General features: G+C 43.4%; 1 protein-coding gene across 2 annotated transcripts in view; it reads right to left on the bottom strand.

Annotated features, from left to right (window-relative positions):
• The window catches only part of SPTBN1 (spectrin beta, non-erythrocytic 1), a 176,883-nt gene that overhangs the window by 118,676 nt on the left and 30,798 nt on the right, over nt 1-27,409 (bottom strand). The window contains exon 1 of one of the 2 annotated variants that reach the window (XM_056852637.1): nt 22,048-22,194. The exons of the other annotated variant lie outside the window; for it this stretch is intronic. Within the exon in view, the coding sequence (XP_056708615.1) occupies nt 22,048-22,156 (109 nt within the window). The 5' untranslated portion in view covers nt 22,157-22,194. Of the gene's footprint in view, nt 1-22,047; nt 22,195-27,409 lie in introns of those variants that run through there. 2 annotated transcript variants of the gene reach the window in all.

Here is a 27,409-nt window from a genome sequence, read left to right as displayed (position 1 = left end):
CGGCGGCAGCGGCGGTAAGTTCCCCCTCCCTCTATCCCTCCTCCCCCCTCCCCCCTCCCCCCGCCTACCGTATTGACCCGCGTATAAGCCGAGTTGGCTTTTTTCAGCCCTTTTTTTGGGTTGAAAAACTCTGCTTATACGCAAGTATATACGGTACGCAAGTGCCTGCACATACAAATTATTACACAACAATGTTGATGGCCGTAAAATTAATTATGGTATTTCATTTCTTACACAGTTTAAGGAAGTCCATAAAATTCAGCCAAGTTTGGGTAATAACTGTGGCAATGGACTCTGCTCATCTTTTATGAATTTTTAAAAAACAAAACAGATCTGAATGAACAATGGATCCTGTAGATTCCCAATTACATCATTTTAGGGTTTTTTTTTTTAAAGTTAACACAATAATGCTAGCAATTTCACAGGATCTCTTTCCTGTGCCATAATTACTATATGCTCCTTTGTACTATACCATTCCACTTGGAAACTGAAGGACCTTTTAGTACAACTTTTTTTTTCCCTCTAAGAGGGTAAAACAGTGGGGCATTCAGGCTGTCTGTGGAGACTGGTTAATATTAGTTTGGCTACAGTCGTTTTCTTTCACAAAGGACGCTCTCAGCTTGGGGTTGCTGAGTTCCAGGAGGGACTGTACAAGGCCCTTTGTGCTGGCACGGATTCCCACCCGCCATTGTGACCTTAGATTCTACATCAAAAGTCACAAGCATGAGAGATCATCATCCATCTAACATGCTTTCAGCGCAGCAAAACAAGAGGCCCTGGTATACGCTCCTTCAGAATCAATGAAGGGTTCTTTTGTGGGGAGCAGTATATTTAGAGTTAACTTCTTTTAAGGCCACATACACTGGAAAGGTTAATAATGTCATCGTATAAACCTTGGCATTTACAAAGCAGTTTTAGAGTGTTCATGCCTCAATCACTCTTACAAGTCTTGTAAAGTTGGTCACTATTATTATCTCAAATGTGTTTGGGGCCAGGGGGATAAGAGAATAATGTCTTTCCCCAGGCCACCCAGTGAATTCACGGCCACAGCAAGATTTGAATCAGGCATCTGTGATCCTTGACTCACATTCACCAGAGGGCTGGCGTTGCATAGGGGTTAGAGTGTTGGACTAGGGCCTAGGAAAACTGGATTCAAATCCTCACACTTCCATGGAAGCTCCCTGAGTGACCATCACAGTATCTCAGCCTAATCTACCACCACCTTGGATCCCAATCAGGGAGAGAAAAAAAGGATATAAATAAACAAATACACAGGATTAGCTACTAAACTACAGCACTCAATATTTTTTATTAATGGTACATGATGAATATTGAAAATCAAATTTGTCCTAGATTCAAAAAAGATGTTGTTAAATATTTTGCCAGACAATGTGCCAAAAATATACAATGAATTATTTAAATATATGGTGACAGCGGCAAGAGTGGAGTTTGCAAGAAAGTGGAAAGCAGAATATTACCCAGATGTAACTGAATGGACAAACAGAATATGCAACTATGGCTCCATTAACGTCTCTAGTGAATAATAGATCAACCTCTGATTTTTATGAAAAATGGAAAATATTTCTTGAGTATATAGTTGTTAACTGATAAAAAATAATAGAATGTTAAAATACTTCACTGAATATGCAACTATAACATTCAAAGAAGGTATAATACAATAACTCATCTTAAAAGACCGTTCTTTCCTTGGCAAGAGAAGAGGGCTAGACATGAGTTCAAATGCCAAATCAATATTTACCAGTTGGTATTTGCAAAAATTATCTCTTCTCAACTTCTGTTCTCTAGTTTGTAAAGTGGGGCTATTACTATGGGTTTCAAGTCATCCTTCAGTCTGAAGGTTCATAATTATAACTGACATACGGATCAAGTATCACAAATGCCAGAGAAATTACTGGTTGTTTTTTTTTTTTTTTTTTTGCTATCAAGTCACAGCTGACTTATGGTGACCCTGTAGGGTTTACAAGGCAATATACACTCTGAGGTGGCCTTCGATTGCCTGCCTCTGCATTGTGCCCCTGGTATTTCTTGGAGGTCTCCCATCCAATACTAGTCAGGGTCACAGCTGAGAGTGTATGACTGGCCCAAGGTCACCCAGCAAGCTTCCATGGCAGGAGTGGGGATTTAAACTTGGGTTTCTCAGGTCCTAGTCCGACACCTTAACCACTATACCATGGTGGCTCTCTGTTGTGAATAATAATAAGCTATAATTTCAGCCTCATAGATTTGTTGTAAAACAGAGCAGTGTTAAAATAATTATGATTTTGTACAAGAGAAGATTACTTTATTTTAAATGAAACATTCCGATTCAAATCTATCCTAAAATTAACATGTATTTCAAATATTAGCTTAATTGAAACCACACTTGGCCAGTCAAACAGATCTGGTATTAACAGAAGTTATTCTCCCTTTCTTCTCTATCTCATAGGACGTACAATATGAGAAACAAATAAAAATTATGTGAGTGGCAGAGTTTCAGTCTACAGAATGCCCTCTGTTTCTTGTCTGTCTGTCCCAAAGGCCTGACTCATTTCAGAAGGGTTTACATAAGAATGGTGAATACAGAACCACATTAATAAGAAGAAGAGTTGGTTTTTATATGCCAACTTTCTCTACCTTTTTAAGGAGAATCAAACCAGCTCTACCTTTTTAAGGAGAATCAAACCAGCTTACAATCTCCTTCCCTTCCTCTCTCCACAACAGACATTTTGTGAGGTAGGTGGGGCTGAGAGAGTTCTGAGGGAACTGTGACTAGCCCAAGGTCACCCAGCAGGCTTCATGTGGAGGAGCGGAAACAAACCCAGTTCACCAGATTAGAGTCCACTGCTCTTAACCACTACACCACGCTGGCTCTCACGACTTGACTATGGATTTCCGAATGTTTCCTTTTCCTCATCTTTTCATGGGTCACATTCATCGGGGGGATATATTTGTGGGGACCAATCCTGTGTTTGCCAACCTCCAGGTGGGGCCTGAAGTTCTCCTGGTTTTACAACTGATTTGGTCTGATTTCCGGACTAGAGACCAGTTCCCCCAGAGGAAATCCAGCTTCGGAGGGTGAAGTCTACAGCATCACATACCCACTCAGTTCCAGTCCCTCCACAAACTCCATACTCCCAAGACACCATCTCCAGATCTTCAGGAATTTCCATGCCAGACAGCTTCCCCCTGGTTGGAAATAGGATACAGCATCCTTGAGGTGCTCATCCATCCACCAGTTTATTGTGAATTTGAACATTTTATTGTAAATTGCCTTAAGTTTCAGAAAGATGAGGCAGGAATGTTTTCAATCACTGGCACTCTCTCACACACCAGTCCAAGAGGAGATGTTCCTTTCCTGCCCAAGAGGGAGGATTCCTTGCAGGGGTGTATGTAGAACATGTGGCGCCCATGGGCACCTTTCCTGGAGCCTGCCAAGTGTTTTTAGAAAGTGAGCACGTCCAGGGCTTCTGATTGGCCATCCGAGATTTTATTGGCTATGCATAATTTAAAAAAATGCTTCAGCAGCATCTGCCACCACAGCAGAAGAATTTTCACTGTGTAACTTGAAAGTAAACTGTGTGTACGCAAAACTTTTTTTGTAAAAAATGTGTTCATTTTAAAAGGCACTCTGATAAGCAGAGTTTCTGCCTGAAATGTTGATGAATTACTATAAGAGTTCACGACCTGAGTTCGATCCCGACGGAAGTCGGTTTCAGGTAGCCGGCTCAAGGTTGACTCAGCCTTCCATCCTTCCGAGGTCGGTAAAAGGAGTACCCAGCTTGCTGGGGGTAAAGGGAAGATGACTGGGGAAGGCACTGGCAAACCACCCCACAAACAAAGACTGCCTTGGAAACGTCGGGATGTGACGTCACCCCATGGGTCAGGAATGACCCGGTGCTAGCACAGGGGACCTTTTACCTTTAATGTATAAAGTCACTCTCTGACAGTTTTTGGTCGGCTCCATCTCCTGTGGCAACCATTTTGTGGTGGCATCCCCCACCATGTGTCAGCGTTCCAAAGGTGCATGCAGGCTCAAAAAGGTTTGGGACCCCCACTGTAGAAAATACAGGAATTGATGAATTCATGTACATCCCCCTCCCCATTCACCCCTTTGGCATCATACCGTTCCCCTATCCCCATTTCGATGTTTCCAAGTTGAGAACTTCCTAATGGGCCTTGAATAGAAAACCCAGCTGCAGGCTACAATATATAAAGTCAGCTTGAGGGGCAGAGACTAAGGAATAACTACATGTGTTTACATACTATTTCCTATTTTTGTTTCTGCTGTGTTGAATTTCAGGCTTGTTAGTAATGAGTGATTAGCTCCGTAATGCAGCATAATCCTCAAGCTTCTAATTCTTCTTGAAAATGGCCTTTAACCTCAAACCTTTGGAAGACAATCCTGGGGTGGGAGGGCAGCTTTTCTTCTGAGACCCATTTAACGACCTCGCGTCTAGAAGCCAATAAACCAGCCAGATTAAACTGTGATGCCATGGCATGGCCTGTCAACCCAGCTCTCCTGCTCCACCGCTCTGCTCAAGATTGCGTCCTGTCTTAAAACCTTACCTAACTGCTCCTTTTTATGACTCTTTTCATCAGCTAGAATTGATCGCCTAGAATTGCCCTCAATTCAGGACACTTTGCTGTGCGGCACTGCTGGCTGGAAGTGCTTGGCTGAGGTATCAGATCTGCTATTAGTGTTGCACAAGTTGAAAACACGTGAAGCACAATCTAAAGGAAATAATGGCCTGTATCCTACCACTCCACTCAGCAAAATTTGAAAGCTTCCTTGACCCAAACACGCTTTTCTGGAAGCAGAAAAGCTGCTTAAATTGGAAGAAGGCTCCTTAAGATTGGACGAAGCAGAGTGGTAGGATATAGGCCACTATGACCCAAATCCAGTTGTAAGCAATAGGTCCCAGGTGCTGGGTTAAGATTTTATTGACTCTTCGTAGCCAACTTGAAAAAAGGACTGCCATGTTTTTTTCATGATCTTCAGACTCTCAATTATGGTCTTATTTCCCCAACAGTTTTAAACTAAAGCTACCAACTCAGTTTTCCAACAAACTCTGGCACACTGCCCTGCTGTTGAGAATACGTCCGCTCATCTCATCAAAATTCACGGCTGACCCCATCTTGCAAAACCTTCAGAAATTTAATTAAGTCAGGCACACCATGAGATCCACATGTCCCAGAACATGTTCTCCCATAATAAAAGAACTCAGGGACACCCAATGAAATTGCTGGGAAAGAGTTTCAGGACAAACAAAAGAAAATACTTTTTTTTCTGAAGAAGTAATTAAACTTGTTGGAGGTAGTGATGGCCATGAGCATAGACAGATTTAAAAGGGAGCTAGACAGATTCATGGAGGAGAGGGCCATCGATGGCTACTAGCCATGGTGACTAAAAGAAGCCTCCATATACAGAGGCAGCAGCAGCGGCCTCTACGCCCTGATCGTTTGGCCCTCCAGGACAACAGGCTGGCTGCCGTGTGAAACAGTATGGTGGATTGGATGGGCCACTGATCTGATCCAGCAGGTTGTTGGTCTGGTTTCCCACATTCTCACAAAAGGATGGCTCTGGCACATAAAAATGGTTGTGGCATAGCGACAGCAATGATATCACTCCTTTTTCTTGCTGAGTGTGCAAGTTGACTGAGAATTCACACTCTTTGCAACTGGACTCTGATGCTACATTCACTTTGGACAGTTAGTTGAAGCAGATACAGGAAAAAAGTTAGATTAATTGCTTTTTAATAGAGGTAAAGAATTGAGATTGGCCTTATCGTGCTATATCAGATGTATCTCATATGCACCTGCTAACTGGCTTATTTGCACATGTTGCTTATCTCATGCTTAGTTATAACCAATCAGATACCTAGACATAACCAAATGATTGTAATAGATCAGATTTAGAGAAAGGTTAAGATTGATATTTTTCTATAAATATACATTCTTGTGACAAGCAAATCAGATTTCTCTGTCTGGAAGTCGCAGAAGAAGAATAGTTGAGATCACCAGGTGAGAATTTTGGGAAGTTTGGGCTTTTCTGATAATCCCTAAAAGCAGTGAGAAAAAATCTGAAACCAGATTTGCTTTTTAAAACCATTACTTGCTATAATACGATTAAACAATGCCTGGAACTCTAATAATTTTAACATTTATCTTCACAGCAGTTGTAGGGTTAATTTTTTCATGCCTATATTTTTACTGTCTTGCTCAATATAAAGAATATTTTCTTTTCTCAATAAAAGATAAAAGTTTATACAGGTATTCTGTCTGATTTAATGGTTAATAGTTCGGAGAACTGAACCTTACTCCCAACTCTTTTGTATTATCAGACATAAAGGTCCTAAATTACCTTTAATAAGATAAATCCTGGAGAACTCTGCTGCTAATCAATTTTCCACAGGCAAAGCCTTGAAAATTGTTTAGTACAGATACTCTCATAGGATGCAGGAGGGAATCTCTCGTTACAGTGGGAATAATGAGTAAACTCATTTAATGAATAAACTCATTAAATTTGCAGATGACACCAAATTGGGAGTAGTAGTGAAGATAGAGATATAATTCAGCGAGATCTGAACACTGGAAAAATGGGCGGATGTCAACAAGATGCAATTCAACAAGGACAAGTGCCAAGTTCTACATCCGGGTAACAAAAATGAGGGACACACATACTGGATGGGGGATACACATCTGGGTAACACTGTGTGTGAATAAGATCTAGGGGTACGGGTGGACTGTAAGCTGAAAGTGAGCAGTCAGTGTGAAGCAGCGGCAAAAAAGATTAGTTGGGGTGTATCAACAGGAGCATAACATCCAAATCACAAGATGTCAAAGTCCCCCTGTACACCACATTGGTCAGGCTGCACCTGGAGCAGTGTGCACAGTTCTGGAGGCCTCACTTCAAGAAGGATGTGGACAGAATGGAGCAGCTACAGAGGAAAGCGACGAGGATGATCAGGGGCCTGGAGAACAAGCCCTATGAGGAAAACAGAGGGAGTTGGGAATGTTCAGTCTGGAGAATTAATCCGTCTGGCACATGATTGTTCTCTTTAAGTATTAGAAAAACTGTCACTTAGAGGAGGGCAGGGAGCTGTTCCTGTTGGCAGCAGAGGATAGGACTCACAATAATGGATATAAATTACAGGTAGAAAGGTACCGGCTGGACATTAGGAAAAAAATGTTTACCATGAAAGTAGCTCAGCAGTGGAACTGGCTGCCTAGGGAGGTGGTGAGCTACCCCTCACTAGAAGTCTTCAAGCAGCAGCTGGACAAACACTTGTCAGGGGTGCTCTAGGCTGATCCTGCATTGAGCAGTGGGTTGGACTGGATGGCCCCTTCCAACTCTATGATTCTAATCTCTACCACTGTGTAAACAATGTTATATAGTTAACAGTGCAAATGTCTTTGGAGCCCTCGTGACCCCAGTGCTGGCGTTAGTGTACTTGTGCTGGCTAAGTGGGCACTAATGCCACTACCACCACGCAGGGCCACTTATGCCGGTGATAGGAAGCCGTACAGCAGCACCACACGCGGGTGCTGCCGCAGCAACGTTTCCCCCACGCAAGGGCTCATGCCAGCGCCAAAGGAGGCATTCTTGGGGGCGAGGCTGACTTTAGCCAGCTCCCTGAGCCCTTTCACTCCAGGAACGCCCCCTTTTGCCAGTGCAAACTTACGCTGGCAAAAAGGGAGGCATAGCCCTGTGAAACTGCATGGAGCAGTTTCATAGGGTTTCTACAAAATTACATTTTTGTTTTCCTTTTTCAGGCCAGCAAGCCACTCAGGCGGGGGCACGGCTGCGCTGTCCCTGCCCCCTCAACTACCCCCCCTCAGGATTGTGCTGTTAGACTACTACCATGCGTATGTGTGAGTACAAGGGGAAGAAAGCTGAAAAGCATGACCAGTGGCCTCACGTTTATCCGTTTATTTATACACTGCCTATCCAGAGAACAGTGTAAAAACAATATCATAAAATCATAAAACCAACATTAAAACAAGCCATAATATAACCGTTGCTGGGATCTACCATCTACTGTGCAGGGAGGGAATATTACATGTGCTTGCTCCTAGGCACATAGAATACTATATACTGGGAGGAAATTTAAGCTGGGATCCTCTTCCACAGTACTCTAATTTTGTTTTTGTAGAGATTTTTTAAAAATGAGGAGTGCATTAAAACCAGGGATACTTAGAGATTATAATTTGTTCAGAAACTGTCACTAGCATCTCCCTCCCCCCCAAACAATGTTTTCTGAATGTTCACAATTGGATGGAAACTACCCTCCACCTGCAAGCTTTCACACTGCTATTCCCATCCATCATCTTTGTTACATGTTAAAAAATCAATTAAAAAAAAGATTACAAATGCTTTGTCTTGGCTGGCTCCCTTGCCCATATATTTGCCCAATACACCTCTCAAGAAGGAAAACAAATCTCATGTAAGAGGTGGTTTCCTTGGCCATCTCATTCCTGCTGGGGTGGGGCGGGGCTGAGTGGAGTGATGGAAGCTGCACAGTTTGCTCCAGCTGCGCCCGGTTCGCCTTCCTGCCCGATTCCCAAAGCCAAGCATGTTTGCCTGTGCTAAACGGATTTCTGTGATCTTCCACTGCTGCGTGGGAACTGCAGTTGGATCCAGGTAGTTCTTACCACATGCCACACAAGAGGAAGGCTGCCGGCTGATTAATGCGACTGACTGTGCAGGTACAGAAGCAGCACAGATTCTCTTAGCACAGCTAATTTTAAATTGGTGCATGACCTGACCGTAATGACCCTAAGGCACATGTAATCCAAGGAAGTCAGTAAATTCTGAGCATGCATTAGTAGTGGCCAACCAGCCAGTGGCTTGAAATACTGTTTGTTTTGAAAAGTAGTCAATACGAGCTGTTCAACTTAACACAAATTGGACATTATGAACAAGAGAAGTTCAAACGTCAGTCAGTCACTTTTTTGGGTGGGTTGCCCAAAGAGGTCGAGATAGGTTACTTGATGTTAATGTTCTCATCAGTGGTTCTATCCTGTATACAGTGCCAAGAATAGCATGAACCACATTTACAAGTGTGAAGCATACATTTTAACCACTTGATTACTTTTTCAGTACATTCGTTTCAGAGGCCTCTTCCTTCGTTGTTCCTACTTTGAAATTTAGATGGCCAAAATAAACCCCTCAGATAATATTTACTGTAGATTTTCTCATTTAAAAAACGATTATCTGAATCACCTGAAATGTGTTTGTTTCGTCATCTAATCATAGCAATTCTTCTTGTCGTTAGAATTTCAGGCAGTTAAGGCATGACGGGATATTTTATGAGCTGTTCTGATACATCAAAGAAACACTGAATACAAGAATCTTTTGTTCGTCCAAGGAAGGGAAAGGGCAGAAAAAAAGGAAGATCTGTTTTGACAGTTTTTTTAAACCGACATTTTATTAGTAGCTTGTTGGATATGAGACAAGTGTCTTTCTTTATGTTGGCTGAACAGTGTCAACATCCTATACTGAAACTACGCTACGGACATTTAATCCTTTCCAATTCAATTTTAAATGGGAACCAAAGAAAGGAGACAAAACCTCTTTGAAGGAAGTGCAGTAATCAAATACCTGCATTATATCCTTTCTCAGATGTGGCAGAGGGCAAGAGCAGGACAAAGGTACACCATCGCTATACTTAGAATTCAGACTGAACATTTGAGCAATGCACAAATTTATATTCAAGAAACTGTCAAAAGGGCAACAGAAAGGCAGATCCATGCAGGAAGCAGTTTCGGTGAATCATGTCGCAGCACTGTAATTTTCTCTTCCCTAACACTCCTCCAGTGCCTTAAATTAGACATATTTTAATTGTGTTCAAGGAACGATGTTGAGAATCAAAACACACTTACAAAAAAGGGGGGGTCATCAAACTTGATGCAAAATTGGTAACATGCTAACATTTGATTGTGCATAAGCATTTTGAGTCAATAGGATGGTTATGGCAACCAGGAAAGGGCACCTCTAAAGCTTGGCACATCTTTTAAAGTGTACTTTCAGGCTGAAAATTCTGTATAGAGTCAATGAGTTGAATCCAAAGGTATTTTCCCACCACTAGAAGCCTCCCCCACCCTGGATTTTTGTAGGTTCCCCCCTCTCACTGTTCCTTAAGGTTCCCTGCCCCCCAGGAACATTTTAGAAAGCTTTTGGGGCTACAGGAGAGAACAGGTAAGAAAGTTTACTTCCACTGGTGGAATCCTATCAATAAAAAAATAATGTAAAAAGATATAAAAATCGACAAGTGTAAAAAGAGTACGTGGTTTAGATAATCACATGGGGGGGGGAAATGAGTTGGTGGAACAAAGACCTTACTTTCTTCCTGAAAGGGCCTGGGCCTGGTAGATCTCCCTAGGAAGGTGTTTCAAAAGGTGCCCCAACAAAAAGGTATTACTGTACGCAGCCACCAACCAAAGCCTCTTATCTTGAAGGTTTCCCCTGAATGACCAAGGAAGAAGGCACTCCCTAAGATAAATGGGTAAGCCATTCAGAATATGAGGAAATATTCCAGTAAAACAGCAGAATCTTACAAGGCAGCTAAAAATAGCTTTGCAGCCTGTCTTTTCTCCATGTCCCTTGGGCATCACACCTTAGTGTGAAGTCGACAAGGAGCTACACATGAATGCCAAAACATCTTTCTTTCACTCATTTGAAACAAATACATGACAACCCAGCAACGAGCCCCAGCAGGTGTTCTGCTATTAAAATGAGGTGTAATTAAGAACTCTGATGCTCAGGCAACACCACGTAATTTCCTCTGAATTGAACCTCCAAATTAGACTGTTTGCTAAGTGATAAGATTTCCCCCTCCTTCAAATGCCTCTTTCAACATTTAGTCATGTCAGTATTTTCCAATCATTTCCTAACCACAACATTTATTCAATGGTGCTTAACTTGAAGCTCTTTCTAAAAAGCTTCATTTTAGCACATCTAAGTCCACACTTAAAGGTGCTGACAACATTACTTTCGTTCTTGTGGAAGGGCTAGCATCCCTTTGTCCTGCCATGAATGCCCTTCATGATTAGTATCCGCACCCTACGTATGTTTGCTTAGAAGGGACCTGCATCAAGTGAAATAGTAAGTGTAGAATTGTATCCCTTAATAACAAAGTCACTTGTGAATACCAGAAGGTGTTTTCTGGCATCATCAATATACATAGTGCTTTACAGTGGCTGCGATAAACAAAGAAGGAAGGTATTCATGAATGAAGAAAACACACAAGAGGAGAACACAAGATAGTGTAGAAAAAGATACACAGCAGTTTAATGTGCTTTAGCACTCCAGTTTCAGGTGGCTCATGGATCACAGGTTAACCTCTGCTTTGAAATGTCATGTTTATCCTCTGTTGGTTGCTGTGAAAAGGCAACATGACATATGTTTACCATTTACAGAATTCTAACAGTTTAAGTTGTGGTAGGTGCCTCTGAGAAAACAACCATAAATGTTACTACATTTCTCTCCGCTAAACCATTACTCAACTAGACCTCCATAATTAACTGCAAAACCAAGCATACAACCGCAGAGGGCAAAAATGTAAGGCATTCGGGTCTCACTGCCTCCCTTGGAGACCATACTTCACATATTATGGTTCTCATCAGGCTAATATTTGGACTCTGCCTCAAAGCTCCAATTGGCTACGCAGACCTACAATTTCTCAATTCAATTTAGGTTAGGTTCTCAGTTTATTTCTGCTGCCTCACCCCTCTCTTTCCCATCTTATTACACCAGCCTCCACCAATATGCCTAACCTGCACGATGGCCGCAGCTTAGCTTGCTACTTACTAATACAGCCAATGAATGGACTCTCAAAATCTAAACCTGATCTGTTTCCTGGTCCTGAGGTCTGTCCCTAAACACATGCAGGTTCATCCAAGTTGTAACATTTACTTGAACATATGAAGCTGCCTTATAGCAAGTCAGGCAACTGGTCCATCTAGCTCAGTACAGCCTACTCTTAATTGACAGCAGCACTCCAGAATCAAGCAGAGACTACCCTAAGCACCCTAAGATCCTTTTCACTGGAGATGCCAGGGGTAAAACCTGGGGCCTCCTATGTGCAAAGTGTGTGCTATTCCACTGAGCCACAGCTCCTGCTTCTCACTATGCTTTGTAAGACTATGGGAGCAATCCTAAACAAGTCTTCTTGAAAATAGGTCCCATGCTATTCAATAGGATTTACTCCCAGAAAAAGGGTCCTTAGAATTGCAGTCAATGTCTACATCTTCTAGAGAGAAGGGTGGAGCCATTCTTCTCTTTCTGCAGCAAGAGCAGTCACTTTGCAATGGCTCATGACCTCCTCGATATCCCACGGATGAAGTTGATTTGGGGATAGATGTCTAAAACTAGGCTAACAGTCCCATGTGGTGAGAAGTCTATGAGCTACCCAGTGGTGTTGGCATCAACATGTTTGGAGAGTGTTATGTGTCTGTGTGAAAAAAATATATTGTGACTGGGTTACAAAAATATAGCTGTATTTTATTGCAGTGTCAAGACTCAGCAGCCTGGACAGTTTTATAGCATTTTCTTATCCCGTCCATTATAGACAGAATTGCTCACAGCTGGGTCTATACTGCTGTTTTGCAGAAATACAGAAACACTACAGAATGCAGTACTGGCTATCGTCATAAAAATCTTAGGTTCTTTTTCTTTTCTTTTTTAACAAAAAGCAGATTTCTATATTGTGGATATGCTAGGAATGGCTTGCAAAGCTCAGAAGAATTGATGAAGAAGATTCCTGGCAATCAGTGTGGAGTTTCAGCGACCCGTAACACCCCTTCCCATAACTAGCAGGAGGAGAATACTTTTTGCTGTGGTTAATTCACATAGGCAAACCTGCATAAAGGGTATAATTGTTGCAGAACATGCTATCGTTGCACTGCTTTTTATTTCCACAGCATCAAGCAACCTCACACAGCAACAGAAGGAAGAGTAGATTAATAGACTTGTGATGATGTTAAAATGCTGAATATTGGAATTAAAGGCTATATTGTTTCGTCATCAGGCAGGATTTGCACAGAAAGAGGTAAATATTAAGGAGGTCTTTTTAGACTGAAACTAATATTGGACGTTTGGTGCATATCGATTTCTCATTGTTTCAGGCAAATGGGCAACATTTAAAACTAAACCAAACAATAATCTAAAATGATTCAACCCACTTCAGAGAGAGCAGCCCCTGGGGAAAAGCAGGACCCCAAGCAAGCACTGTGGAGCGGAAGGCCTCCCATGAGAAGCCTCCCATGTCCCTCTTATGATTCTGCAACTATTTTATCGTGTTTCATTTCTGCATGCACTTTTTGGCCCACAGCTTCAGACCAAACTAAACATGGCAGCAAACTCATGGCCACCTAGAGGACACCATCTCCATTTTAAAGTGATTTTAAAATGCTGCGCTCCGGCCCGCAGCATGGAGCTCTTTTTTTTGGCGCCCGGCTAGAAGCCGCGCCACTTCCCTGTCGCCGTGCTATAGATTGTGAGGAGCGCTTGGCTTTCTTCGCCCCCTTGTCGTTCTTAAAAGGCGCCTTGCTGTGCTTCTTCTCCTTAGCAGGAGACCATGTTGGCTCGCCAGTCAAAAGCCCCCCTGCAACAGCTTCCCTGCTGCTGTAAGAAGTCTAAGTCCTTGGACAAAATATATTATTTTAAAGGCGCGAAAAAATTAACGAGCACCTAAAAGGTGTGGGAGCCGACAGACAAGGGGGAGGGACATACAAGGGGGAGAAAACTAGTCACTATAATCTAATTCTAATCTAAGACAAACAGTTTCCCTTTCTTTAAGCATAAACGGCAGCGAGGCGCTGCCAAACACTGCTTCCCTATTGAAGGCAGGAAACAAAACTGGAGCTTTCAGGAAGGAGGGGGTCATTTCCCCCGGGAGACAGGAAGGCCTAGTGAGTTTTTGTTCCTGCCTCCCTAGCAATGAACGGTAAATAACCCGAGCTGAAGACGCCCTCCTGCCTCAGAGCGAGAAAGGAACCCCAGCCTCAACCACTGCTCTACTCACCTGTGCTAGTCTCACTACCACCTACAGTGGCCTTGCAGTACACGTGTTCTCTTACTTCTAGCCTCAAAGATCTACCTAAGTTTAAAGTAGCACAGTGCTATGGAATTTGCAAATTCAGCTGCCCGGGGAGGAAGGAAGAGTAGAACCTGTCCAGTTTTCTCACACTGTTCAAGGTCTGTCTTTGCCTTTTTGAAGCCCCACTGGTACGGACGACAGATATGCAGCAACAGAGAGAAAGGCAAATGAAACAGACCAGTGTCAGAAACACCGAGCAAATGGACATTTCTAGAATGTGGAAATGCCTGCTAATCCTTGACCTTGTTCAGGCGGAGCAAACAAAATCCATATGTTTGACACTATTCAATTAAGGCATGTGGTTTCTGCTAACTTCACACCTTCTTGCATGGATATATTTAGCAACTAATGAACATGTTTAGGTTCTTTTCTAATCCACTAACTTAATGACATTATCTTGGAATCAGCAGTCTCTTTCTCATAGAAGCACACACACCCCTATATGTACTATCTACATACTCATCTGCTTCACAAAACCACCCCAGCAATTTAAAGATACAATGAAGTTAGCCAATCTCACAACCATTGCGCAACCCAGCATTCTGAAACGACCACTATAATTATGTGTTGCATAAACTGGTAACAGTTCCACTATAAATTCTGAAAACTCATGCTGCTGAACATTAGAACATTCAGTTACTGTGGCACCTGCCCATATCATTAATCATGCCACACCAATGTGCATGGCACAGAGAAATTTTCTTCTAGATATTTCCCAGCAGTGCACTACTATCTCAGATCAACAACCTCAATCTTATTAGCAAGCTATAGAACCTCAATTGCAACATTTTGCATTACTTCCTTTGAAATGTGTTGGATGACCTGGCAACAGATTGCAGGGAAAAGACTCTGGTATATCTGTATCCATACATATAACAGTCTGTGAAATTGAGTCTGTTTTCACTGCATTGTTCGTTGTATATATTGTACTATTTTTTATTGCATTATTCCAGTGGTTCTCAACCTTGTTGAGCCTGTGGGCACTTTTAGAATTCTGACACAAGTTGGTGGGTGCAACCACAAAATGCCTACCACAGGAGGAGGTAAAAAAAAGGTAAAGGTCCCCTGTGCAAGCACCGGGTCATTCCTGACCCATAGGGCGACGTCACATCCCGACGTTTTTTAGGCAGACTTTGTTTGCGGGGTGGTTTGCCAGTGCCTTCCCCAGTCATCTTCCCTTTACCCCCAGCGAGCTGGGTACTCATTTTACCAACCTCGGAAGGATGGAAGGCTGAGTCAACCTTGAGCCGGCTACCTGAAACCAACTTCCGCTGGGATCGAACTGAGGTCATGAGCAGAGCTTCGACTGCAGTACTGCAGCTTTACCACTCTGCGCCACGGGGTACCAACCACAAAATGGCTTTTACTGGAGGTAGAGCCCCCCTGCCACTCAGGAAGCTCAAGCGCAGGGGACAAGAGTAGCAATTTTAAAAGAATATGCAAGGAAAGAGGAGAGAGAGACAAGAAAGCTAACACTCTGGTGGCTAGGGTTGCCAGGTCCCCCTTCGCCACCGGCGGGAGGTTTTTGGGGTGCAACCTGAGGAGGGTGGGGTTTGGGGAGGGGAGGGACTTCAATGCCATAGAGTCCAATTGCCAAAGCGGCCATTTTCTCCAGGGGAATTGATCTCTATCGGCTGGAGATCAGTTGTAATAGCAGATCTCCAGCTAGTACCTGGAGGCTGGCAACCTTACTGGTGGTAGCAGCAAGCCCTGCTGGGCAGGAGCCCTACCTGGCCCCATCCACTTTCTAAAAATGCTTGGCAGGCACCAGGATGTCAGTGGGCATCATGGGACTTTGCATTATTCTCTAGCCTTGTAATCTGGCTATATCCCATTATTTGTTGCATACAATATACTGTTTTACTGCACTGTTCCCTATCTTGTAACTCTGCTTTATTAAGGTTATCAATCCCTACGTGGGGTGTGGAGTTCTCCAGGAATTACAATTGTTCTCCAGACCAGAATACAGAGATTAGTTCCCCTGGAAGAAATAGCAGCTTTGGAGGGCAGACTCTATGGTACACCACAGAGTCTAGAAGAAATGGAAGGCCTATAGTGGCTACAGCCAGTGGATGCTGTAAGACTTCTGCTGCTCCAGTGGTATACCTCACAGACTAGGAGACACTGATTGCCTGTCATCTGTAAAGACTTTAAAGGTGACAGGCAATCAGTTTCTCCTAGTCTGGCCAGAAGCCAGTTGGGGATTGAAAGAGACATGGGACTTTTGTTGGCTGGTGTCCTCCTATGGGTCTTCAGAGTGGGTTCTGTTCCTCAAATCTGAGAAAACCCTGAACAGGATTTTGAGACTTTTTTCATTTGAATGCAACATAACAGATTGCCAGTTATACCAAACAAATATTTAGGATCAAAGGGTTAGTATGGCATGCAGAACAGATGCATACAGACACCTACAAGTGATGTAAAGTGAGAGAGAAAAGGCAGGAAAATTAAATTTTGGTGGGAGGAACTGACCTCATGGGAAGGAAAGGAGTTGGAGGGGTTGACCTTTGACCTGGATGTGACACCACAGGGCACAGCCTCACAGGATACAATATCCCTGTGGAGCTCCTTCCCTTCCAATGCCCACTCCAGGCACAGCCCCCAAATCTCCAGGAATTCCCCAAGCCAGAGTGGGCAGCACTACATTTTGTTGTATGTACTACACTGTTTCAATGCTGCCTTGTTCTCTAAGTTTGTCATTTCGTTTTACTACATAGTTTATTGTATGTATTGTACTATTCTTATTCTGTTGTTTTTAACTGTGCAATCCACTTTAAATCTCAATGAGAAAGGAACAAGTAAACAAAACAAACAAACCCATCCTCATTTGCCAGTGGCAATTTGTCTGTGCTTGGCTTTTCAAGGAAATTCCCAGCTCAATCCAGTGAACATGCATCAACTGCTGTTCACCGTAAGCACAGTTCATGGGAACCAGCTTTCCAAATAAGCCACAAGTGCTTTTTTACAGGAAAGCCCCAGAGAACCATAAATTCTTTATGAATGCATATCAGGGTTGTGCATAGGTGGGGAGAGGCATATGCTAAAATGAAAAACTTTGCAAGCATGTGAAAAGAAAGTACAAGGCCAATTGAAAAAACAGCAGCACTGATACGGTGTGAAGAAAACTGGTGGAAAACCTATGCTGTTTTAAAAGTAGAGTCTGTTTGAACTGAATTGTGTTCCACAGCAGAGTCAATACCCAATCTCTATGGACACACTGGGTGCATTCACAACATATGTGATTGTAGCATGGTTATAGTAGGTTTGCACTCAATCATGTTGGCAAATTCTACGCTGCACAATGACATTGTATAATTAGCACTGAAAAGATGTATCTTTTAAAAATGCAAGTTCTGTCCACTTTAAAAATGCTACAAAAATCAAAACCATTGCACAAACTACTATAAAATATTATTTCAAATGCAGCAATACATAAGGTGTTACCTAACCTTTAAGGCATTAGGGCACACAGGTTCACATGATCTCCAAACCAAGGAATTGTTGCTATTTTAGAAGAAGAGATTGTCAGTTCGCAGTAAAGGCTGGTACATTTTTTAAATTGAGATTTTCCTGGCTTCACAGCACCCAGGTTGCTAGGGAAACAGCAGCACAAGATCTGTATTACAATTACTCCATACGGTTCTTCCTCTGTTCAGTGCCATGAAACCTAAAATTAACTGAATGGGTCAGCATTCCTGCACGTAAACAAAGGGCAATGCTGTAGTTACTCTGAGGTTTCAAAAGAAATGTTCCAAAAAGCACTGTACATTTATTTATTTATTTATTTAAAACCTTTCTATGCCACTTTACCTCCTCAGACTCAAAGCAACAGCTAACATACAGTGTTGGATTTGAACCAGGAAGAGTTGGGTTTAAGACTCTGGCCAGATTACTGGGTCATCTGTTTTTGTCCTGCCGTTCCTTCAAGGCGCTCAGGCTGGCATAAACAGCCCCCCCCCCACTCCATTTTATCCTCACAACAACCTTGCAAGGTAAATTAGGCTGAAAACAACTGACTGGCCCAAAGTCACTTAGTATTGAGTCACAGTAGCTTCCCGAGAGGTCTTCTTCAACTTGTTTGATACCAAGGTGGATTAGAAACCAAGTGGAAGACACTTCATAGCTTATCATGTGAGGAGGTAGACATATGTAGCCTCTAAACATGTGGTTAAGCCCAATTAGGGTTGCCAATCTCCAGGTGGCGGCTGGAGATCTCCTGGGACTGCAACTGATCTCCAACTGATCATTTTGCCTGGAGAAAATGGCTGCTTTGGAGGGTGGACTCTATGGCGTTATAACCCATTGAAGTCCTTCCCCTCCCCAAACCCCACCCTCCTCAGGCTCCGCCCCCCCAAATCACCTGGTATTTCCCAACCCAGAGCCAGCAACCCTAAACCCAATGCTCTTTCATAAATCTTGGGAAGGTAGTAGCATTAGGCTTAATTGAACTGTCAGAGGCTGCAGAGAACTACCATAAAACACTGTTAGCAGTACAGTGTAGTAAACTAAGCTGTTAAGAAGCTGCCACAACATTCCTAGTTGTTTGACTGTATGTAGATTTGGCGCGGGGGGGGGGAGTTGTGTAAATAATCTGCACCCAATTTAGGATCAAGAGGGCCATTTTACCTTCCTTTGGGAGTGTTAGCTACTTATCATGATCTGAGGATAAAGAAACATACCCCATCCTGAGCCACAAATCTAACGCAAAACTAAATTATTCAGAAGGGCTTTTCTACACATATAATAGAGCTGAAGTGTTAACAAAATGGTTCTGAAAGACACTTCGGTAGGGACTGTGGTCTATATTACTGTGTATAGTTTGTACTGTCTGTTGCTGTAAATTGGATCCTACTATGTAAACTCTGCATCCTTTTAACACGTCTTGTTAATAATTATGCTTTGCTTCAAGTTCTGTTTCGGATTTCTGATTGGCTCCAGATTTCGCCAATGTAAACGCTATTGCATTGTTTGTTGGACGTGCCATCCTGTTGATTGTATTGACTTACTCTGTGGAATCTGCCTTGAGTCCCAGAGAAAAGGGCAGACTATAAATTACGCAAATAAAAGAAATAAGTCAACAAATGCTAAAGCAATGGGACTTAGGAAAACTCCACAAACAGATGCATTCAGATGCATCTGAATTCCAAACTCCAATTAAACCAACACACGCCTTGCTGCAGTACTCCCACCTAAGGTGCACCTCATACCTCCTCTTCCCTTCTCTTGGGAGGGAAGGATTAAGCATTTTGGTTGGAAACAAACTCCAGTGATGTACCAATGCAGGTGCTAGCTTGTTTATTTGCCACAAATCAGGATTCAACTGGGCTTCACACTCCCATTTTCTGGGGAGGCTGACAAACGCACCCAGCCAACTGCATTCATACAGCAAGGGGGCAACCAAAGCGAAATTTGGTTCACACTACGAATCGCCAATCATGCTCCATGCATGAAGGGAGACAGGAGGAGGGGAGTCTATGTAAGAACAGCAACAAGCCATGTTAATATTATTATCTAAGTTTAGTGGGAGCTTAGCTGAATACAGCTAGAGTATCAGCAGACGGTTTGCAAAACAAGACAGTTTATCCTGATCGTTGGCTTTCTGTGTAGATTTTAAAACATTTCCTGTGCTCAAATCCCACCCCAAACAATAGCTTTCAGTGCTATTTTCCCCAACCCTAATTCCCCTCCACTGTGAATAAACAGGCCTTTGTGATACAGTACTGCTGCAAATCCCCTCCATCCCATCTATTTTCAAATTCTCTTGGGTTTTTGGGATGGAATTTAATTCAGCCATCTTTATAAAAACCAGCCCTGGGGGAAGGGGGCATTCTGGCAAGAGTCAGTTGATACCAGGAACATTCAAGCCACATGCAGAGTCAACTTGCCTCTCCCAATGGGATACACCCAAGTCCCACGTAAATTCTTGAAGCAGTGAAAGTGATTAAACTGGTCCTGATAACAAGAATCACTACATGCTGTAAGGGTTTATATTCATCTTACTTTGCCAGTTCAGCACCACTTCGGAATGATCCACACCCACTCAGTTTGAGTCTCTTACAGTTCTTTCCTAAAGAGAGTTACTCCAGTCTAAGCCCATTGAAATTGGACTGCAGTAACTCTCTTTAGGAATGGGCTTAAAAAGGTAACTCTCCTTAGGAATGCACTATTACTCTTTGGACTGGACCTTGTTTTCATTTGTGTTCTGCATAATAATGTCTAACAGTGCAATCCTAAACAGAGTTACTCCAGTCTAAGCCCACTGAAATGAATGGGCTCAGACTGGAGTAGCTCTGTTTAGGAATGTATTGTATGTGTTGGATTGCTGTACCAGCTTTTGTAAATAACAGCACCTAAAGATAGGTATTTCTGCTAACACTCTGTGTACCTGAGGGAGCTGTAGCTCATGAAAGCTTACGCACCAATAAACACTTTAATCTTAAGATGCCACAAGACCATTTATTGTTTCAGCAGTAGCCTAAAAGTCCAAAGGCAAAAGAACAAGACAACTACAAGCAATTTCATATATCCAAGGGGTCTTTGGCTTTGTGCTTTTCAAAACAGCCCACCTTCGCCCCATGGAAATCCAGTTTTGAAATCAGAGGGATTTTCAAAAATGGGTAGTGCCGTAGCTTAGAGACCTTCAGTTCGGGGGGGGGGGGACCCTGCTACTCACACTGGACATGACCTTAAATATGCCTAATTATGGATCCCAGGTCATACTCTGCAGCAAAAGTGTTCATCTATTCCTTATTGTGTGCATTTGGAACCCACATTCTTAATGCTTAGCCCAACCAATATGCTTTTTATTTGGTTAGTTTTTATTCATTGGTATCCAGTATGAAATCATTTCTGTGAGTTGTTCTACAAAATTTAGCAAACTGCAATGAATGAAGACGGAAAAGAGAAAGGGGGGAAAAGCCAACACACAGCCATCAAACTGGAGGCTTGGAAGGTAACCAAACCAAAGGCAACATTCTCTAGGCTAACAAAGATCATTTCTGACAGGAACTGCAGCACCCCATCTGTGGGATAGCTGACAGAAACAATAAGAAATATATACAGTGCGGTTTGAACTTCTGACTGCTCAGTGTAGATTGACTAATGATATGCGAATCGGGAAACGTGTGCCTATATGGTGGTTTTATTTTTAACATGGAGCCATTTCAAGTTCCATTTTTAACTCACGATTTGACCTACAATTCGTTTCATTCAGACCAGACGTCTGCCATGGGTAACACGCCTGGCTAACTCCGCCTCTTACCTACACCCCCTGTCTGATTCTAAAATTCACCAAGAATAACCTGGATCCATCAAGTGCTTTTTGACGCTGCCCCCAGAATTATTGTTTCACATGCAAGTGACAAACAAAAGGCCTCTGTAAGAATCATTGGAAGACCCTTTTCCAGTCCCACTCCCCTGATAACAATCATAGTCAGTGGAATGCAAGGAATGGAACTGCCTGGAGGTAATGCAATACCTCCTGGCATTAGATGAATTGCTTGAAGCTATACATTGGGAAGGCAAATGACCTGCGAGGGGAAAGATTCCTTTCTTTCTTTGCTGCCCAAGGATCAGAGGGAACCCTGCTCAACACCTGAAGACTGTCAATAGCCAGAGGGGATTTCAGACAAAAAGGCCACTCCCTCTTCCCTGTTTCCTTGTCCTATTGTTCGAAATGACAGGGTCTGGGATTCCCACCACCACCACCCCTTTATCACTTTGGAAGGCTGAATCTACGGGAGGCAACGTACCTTAACACAGGGCCACAAGGAAAACCGACCCTCAAGGGCCAGCGGAAAAAACCAATCTATTCTTTGGAAATCGATGGGTTCTCTGAACCACCAATTTTCACAGGCACATCAGAATTGCCCCGTCTTGTTTATGAGCTTCATCTCCTAGCAATGCTCTTTTTAAAAGGAAAGAAAGAAAAACGCCGCACTGGGCTTACCTTGCAACTGCTTGAATCTTCCTTCTAATTGATTATAATTATATGGCACTGGAGCAGCGCAGCCAGGGGATAAGGGCCCTGGCATGCTGGCTGAGTTCTGTAATTCCATTTAGGAGGGACGCGGTGCGATGCTAAATTGCAGCATGCAATAAAAGTAACGTAGATATATAGCAAGCCCGCAGGTCGCTCCAACATAAATCCAGGCAGACTCAAGTTTCCTCAGAAGCGTAGCAACTCCCCTCCCTTCCAATTCCCAGGACTTCTTAAAATCTGCTTAATCGGTTCCAGTTTGAATAACCAGCTTCGATTGCTTTCTTTAAAAAAAAAAAAAAATCCAGCTGCAGGCAGTAACTCATGCAAACTTAAGCCAGCGTGGTTTGGACTGTGAGCGCCAGGCTTGGAAGTTGACTTCGGATGCCAGCCTTAATCTCGTGCAATTACCTAACCACCCCCGGGTCGCCAGCCAGAGTCAAAGGCAGCGCCGGGGAAGCATGGAGCCATCCGCTGCCCTCCTGCCTCCCTTCCCCAAGCCTTCCAGTAGCAGGCACACACCTCAGACCTTTCTGCTGGCTTGTAATATCATCAGTAGCCACTCGCTGCGTGTTTAGTTATGATGTCACTCGATTAGCATAAAGCATTGTGGAGGAAACCAAGACTGAACCAAAGGAGGGAGGCCGGGAGGGGTGGAAAGCCCGGGCGAGGGATCCCAGGCGCCTTCGCCACGCCGGACAGTTTTGGGGAATCCGAAGCATCCGTCCGGAGGGAAAGGTTCCGCTTCCAACCAGGATTTTGCTTCTGGCCGCTTTTTAGGAAAGGAAAAGGCCCGGGGGGGGGGGGGAACACCTATGCAGACACAGGGCAGAAAAGGCAATGGAACCTTCCTAAACAAAGCTGGTGGAATTACACTCTTTTGTTAAGAGCCTCATGTAACGGAAAAGTCTCAGATTACTATCACATGAAAAGGAGGGCACTTTTCTTTCTTTCGAAGCTGTACACTTGGGGGGGGAGAAATAGGGGGGGAAGAAATGAAAGTAACTAACTTTCACACAGCCCAAATAATGCACTTTCAACGCACCTTGAATGTGGATTTTACTGTGTGAACTGGCAAAATCCACTTGCAAACGATCGTTTAAGATGCACTGAAAGTGGATTGAAAGTGCATTATTTGGGCTGCGTAAAAGTGCCTCTCGGGACAGAATGCTCGTTCAGTTTTTTGCATCAGGCGTGTGTGCTCACAACCCCCTAGAAACGTACACTTTGCCCAGAATTGGAGGCTAATGAGACTTTGAAAGGGGTGGGGGAGCTCTTCCCCCAGCAATTTCCCTCGATTCGGGTTAATTGGTGGGCTAAATATTTTGACATTTGGAATGGGGGAGGGGGGCGTGCCCCTCTCCATCCGTGCCTGGTGATTATACAGAAATGGCTCTCCACGGATGGCACTAGGAACATAATACAGCTTGTGTTTATCTGTGAGTCTGTGCGTTGGTCAATTAAAATAAGGACATTTTGTTCGCAGAAGGGCTTGGATCTTAAATTGAGCCATTTGGTACAAAGGCACTGTGAATGAAGAAGAAGAAGAGTTGGTTTTTATATGCTGACTTTCTCTACCACTTAAGGAAGCATCAAACCGGCTTCCAATCACCTTCCCCTCCCAACCACAGACACCCTGTGAGGTAAGTGGGGCTGAGAGAGCTCTAAGAGAAAGGTGACTGGCCCAAGGTTACCTAGCTGGCTTCATGTTGTAGGAGAGGGGAATCAAACCTGGTTCTCCAGATAAGAGTCCACTGCTCCAAACCACAGCTCTTAACCACTACACCACGCTGGCTCTCAGAAATTAAGACTCAATTATGTGCGAACATGGCTGTGCTAAGACGATCCCTCCATTCTCTAACAAGCAGCCTTTAGGAGCTTTATGTGGACACATCCGGAATTCAAAACATAAGGAGTAGGTTCAAATTGCAATGATGTGGAATGGGGCATGGCACTCGATCAGCTCCTGGGGAAGAGCAGAGGAAGCCACGACCCTCAGTCTGCATGACCTGAGCAAGGCTATTAACTATAGGACTTTTTGGAGAACATTGATTCAAAGGGTCGCCATGAGTTGGAAGTGACTTGACGGCACTTAACACACAAGCATGGGGGTGGGATCCAGTTCTGTTGGTTTTAATCAGCAACAAGCACTGTGGGAAGTTATTTGCATGGGTATCTGGATTGCTATTCCACACTTGACGATGAGCCCTTGTGAAACTACTGAAAAGCACTGTGAGGTGAGGTGAAAGTTCTTTCAGTTACATTTTGATCTGCTATTGCTCATTCAGGCACTCAAGCCAACACTTCATGCAGCAGTCTGGTGATAAGCATGAGCATGCATATGTGCGAACACGCTCTGGTAAACTGTGTGGGTGCTGCTCCACATTATGTGCTGCTCCACATTATCCCCTCTATTGTGTGGGTGCTGCTCCACATTATCCCCTCTATTGTGGACTAGCTTCTGCTGTCTGGTTTGCCTCCATGAGGCCTATGACCTGCTACCAGGAATGTTCAGGGATGGTGGAGAGTCACAGCGGACAGGACTAAGAGCCCTAAGAGTTCGCATGAACACATGAAGCTGCCTTATACTGAATCAGACCCTTGGTCAATCAAAGTCAGTATTGTCTACTCAGACTGGCAGCGGCTCTCCAGGGTCTCAGGCAGGGGTCTCTCACATCACCTACCTGCCTAGTCCCTTTAACTGGAGATGCCGGGGATTGAACCTGGGACCTGCTGCATGCCAAGCAGATGCTCTACCACTGAGCCACAGCCCCTCCCCAATGTGTATTTCATCGCTGGGAGACTGCAACAGGAGATGGTGGCTTGCATGTGGTGAAGCTGTTATATGATAGAAGAAACCAGAAACCAAGTTTTGACATCCCTCCAGGCATATGATGTTCGTGGACTGTTCAGGCGCTCAAGCTGCAAGAGACCCATCAGACAGTGCTGCGCTAAGCATAATGACACCTTTATAAGACCATTGGTTTCAGTGGGCTTAGATAGGGTGTAACTGTGTTTAGGATTGTGGCATGTGATTAGGCACACACAATGGACCATTCCATGTGTCAGATGAAATAAACTGTTACTCATCAAAGCTAATGCAGCAATAAACTAGTTATGGTTCATACATTTAGCCTCTATCTCAAAGTGGCTTGTGGCACTTTGGAGTGAAACAATCTCTTTTAAGGGCACACAACAGAAACACATGATTTCTGTACAACAAACTTTGCCAATTTTAAAATTGTAAAGGTTTTTCACTAGAGGCATATGCAGTGCAATCCAAAGCAGAGTCGTACTTGTCTCATTCCTCTGAAGTCAATGGAGAGTCAACTACCCCTGTTCACTTTAATGTATCCACACTGACTCAGAACTAGTATTTTACTGCTGCAGTACAGCTGGAGTAAACAGCAGTTTGAGAAGATAAGTGCAAATACGTACCCTCTGTATTAACAAATAAAAGAAAGGAAAAGGTGGGGCATTCCTGAAGGGAGCAGGAACTCTTGGCTTTGTGCTGAACTTCTTTTATCTTTTTAGAGGAACGCATGAATGCTTTTGCATTAAAGTTGTACTGCAGGGGACCTCTCAGAGCCTAGAGCAGCAAGACAATAATATACTTCAAAAATCTTTGCCAAATGGCCAGGGGCAGGGAAATATTTCATTTGTCAGCAACAGTGATGTCAGCAACATTGTCCCACAAATGTTTGTGGCACATATACAACTACGTCCCACACAGCTAAGGCCAAAAGAGAATGGGAGGAAATCCGTACAAGCATCTCCCAGAGGCTTTAAAAGGCAGCTGCTGTGGGTGGGGGTGAGGAGATTCAGATAGGGCTGCAATCCGGGTAAATTTAAAAATGGAGTTGTCCCTTTCAGTGAAAGGTGCTGGGCATTTCACCATAGAGAGATTAATTCCAAAAATGACAGCTTTCACCAGAATGTATTCTAGTAAGTTTATCAGGGCCACCTCATCCAAACATCTGAGAATTTTAATTTAAACCAATCAGGAGCACTTGTTAAATTATTTCCCCCCAGTGTTCAGATGTTTGCAGAAACCAAATACTATAATTCCTTCCTCCACACTGGCTACTGTCCCCCTCAAAATATAATAGGAATGCAACCTGGAAATTGCTAACACTGCAGCTGTTTAGTAATGCAGCTTTACAAAACAATCTGATTACCTTCAAGACCTGCAAATAAACCTTCCTTCCTTAGGCTTCATTTTCACTACTGCATTTATTTTGTACATGTCTATCTGCTTCCAGTGTTAACGGAAAGTTGCATCTAAAGAATCAGCTACATGCCTCTGCTGAGGACAAGAAAGTACATTTGGTGGAACAGTGTTCTGATCGCAGTTTAGCAAATCCGTTTTTTCACTAAAGCCCTTTGCTGATAATCTTTACCAGCTGTCTCCAAAACAGACAGAATGCCGCACAGCATTCCATCAATATATTTTAAAACAAAACAAAAATGCTCCATGCTCCCATACCAACAGGAGAGTTATGAGAATATACATTCTACATCTACTCCAACAGGAACAGGATATTATTAATAAATGGTTACCATACGACTTGTTGTTCTTATTTCCTCCCATGATTAAGAGCATAAGAGGAATTCTAGCAGATCTAGCCATCCTCTCTAGCATCCAAGAGTGGCCAGCCAAAAGCCTCCAGAAAACCCACCACTGGGGCTTAAAGGCCTTTACCCTGCCAGCTGTCTCTAAAACTGACAGAATGCTGCACAGCATCCCCTCGGCTCTATGTTTCATGCTCCTAGCACCTGCTTTTCAAAGGTATACTGTTTATGAAAAATGGAAGCTCCATTTAGCTATCATAGCCATTGACAGGTCTTCAGTCCATGAACTGGTTTATTTCCCCCCTTTCCATCCATCTAAACCACTGGCCATTACCAGATGTCGCGACAGTGAATTCCATAAATGAATGATGCGTTATGTGAAAAAGTCATTTATTTGCCGGACCTGAATCCATTGCCCATCACTCACACTGGGTAACCCCGAGTTCTAGTACTATAAGAAAGAGTGAACAAGCTTCTCCCACGTCGCCACTTGTAATCTTATAAACCTTTAAACTGGGTTGTTCCTTTCTAGATGTCTGTTCGGGATTTGCTGTGCAATCCTAAACAGAATTACATCCTTTGAAGTCCATTGAAGTCAATGGGCTTAGAAGGGGGTAGATCTGTTCAGGATTATATCAGCGGGTTTCAGCTGTACTGGGTATCAGAGGCTTGAGCAAAATTCCAGTAAACTCAAGAAAAGTTCATACATGGTAAGGGAATGCTGACCTAGCCATAAAGGTAGGTTCTTTTGCTAACCATT

Source organism: Euleptes europaea, chromosome 7 (genome assembly GCF_029931775.1).
Source record: "Euleptes europaea isolate rEulEur1 chromosome 7, rEulEur1.hap1, whole genome shotgun sequence".
In the NCBI taxonomy this organism is placed as follows: domain Eukaryota; kingdom Metazoa; phylum Chordata; class Lepidosauria; order Squamata; family Sphaerodactylidae; genus Euleptes; species Euleptes europaea.
Note: the sequence above shows the minus strand (reverse complement) of the source record. Positions and strands in the feature narration are given on the sequence as shown.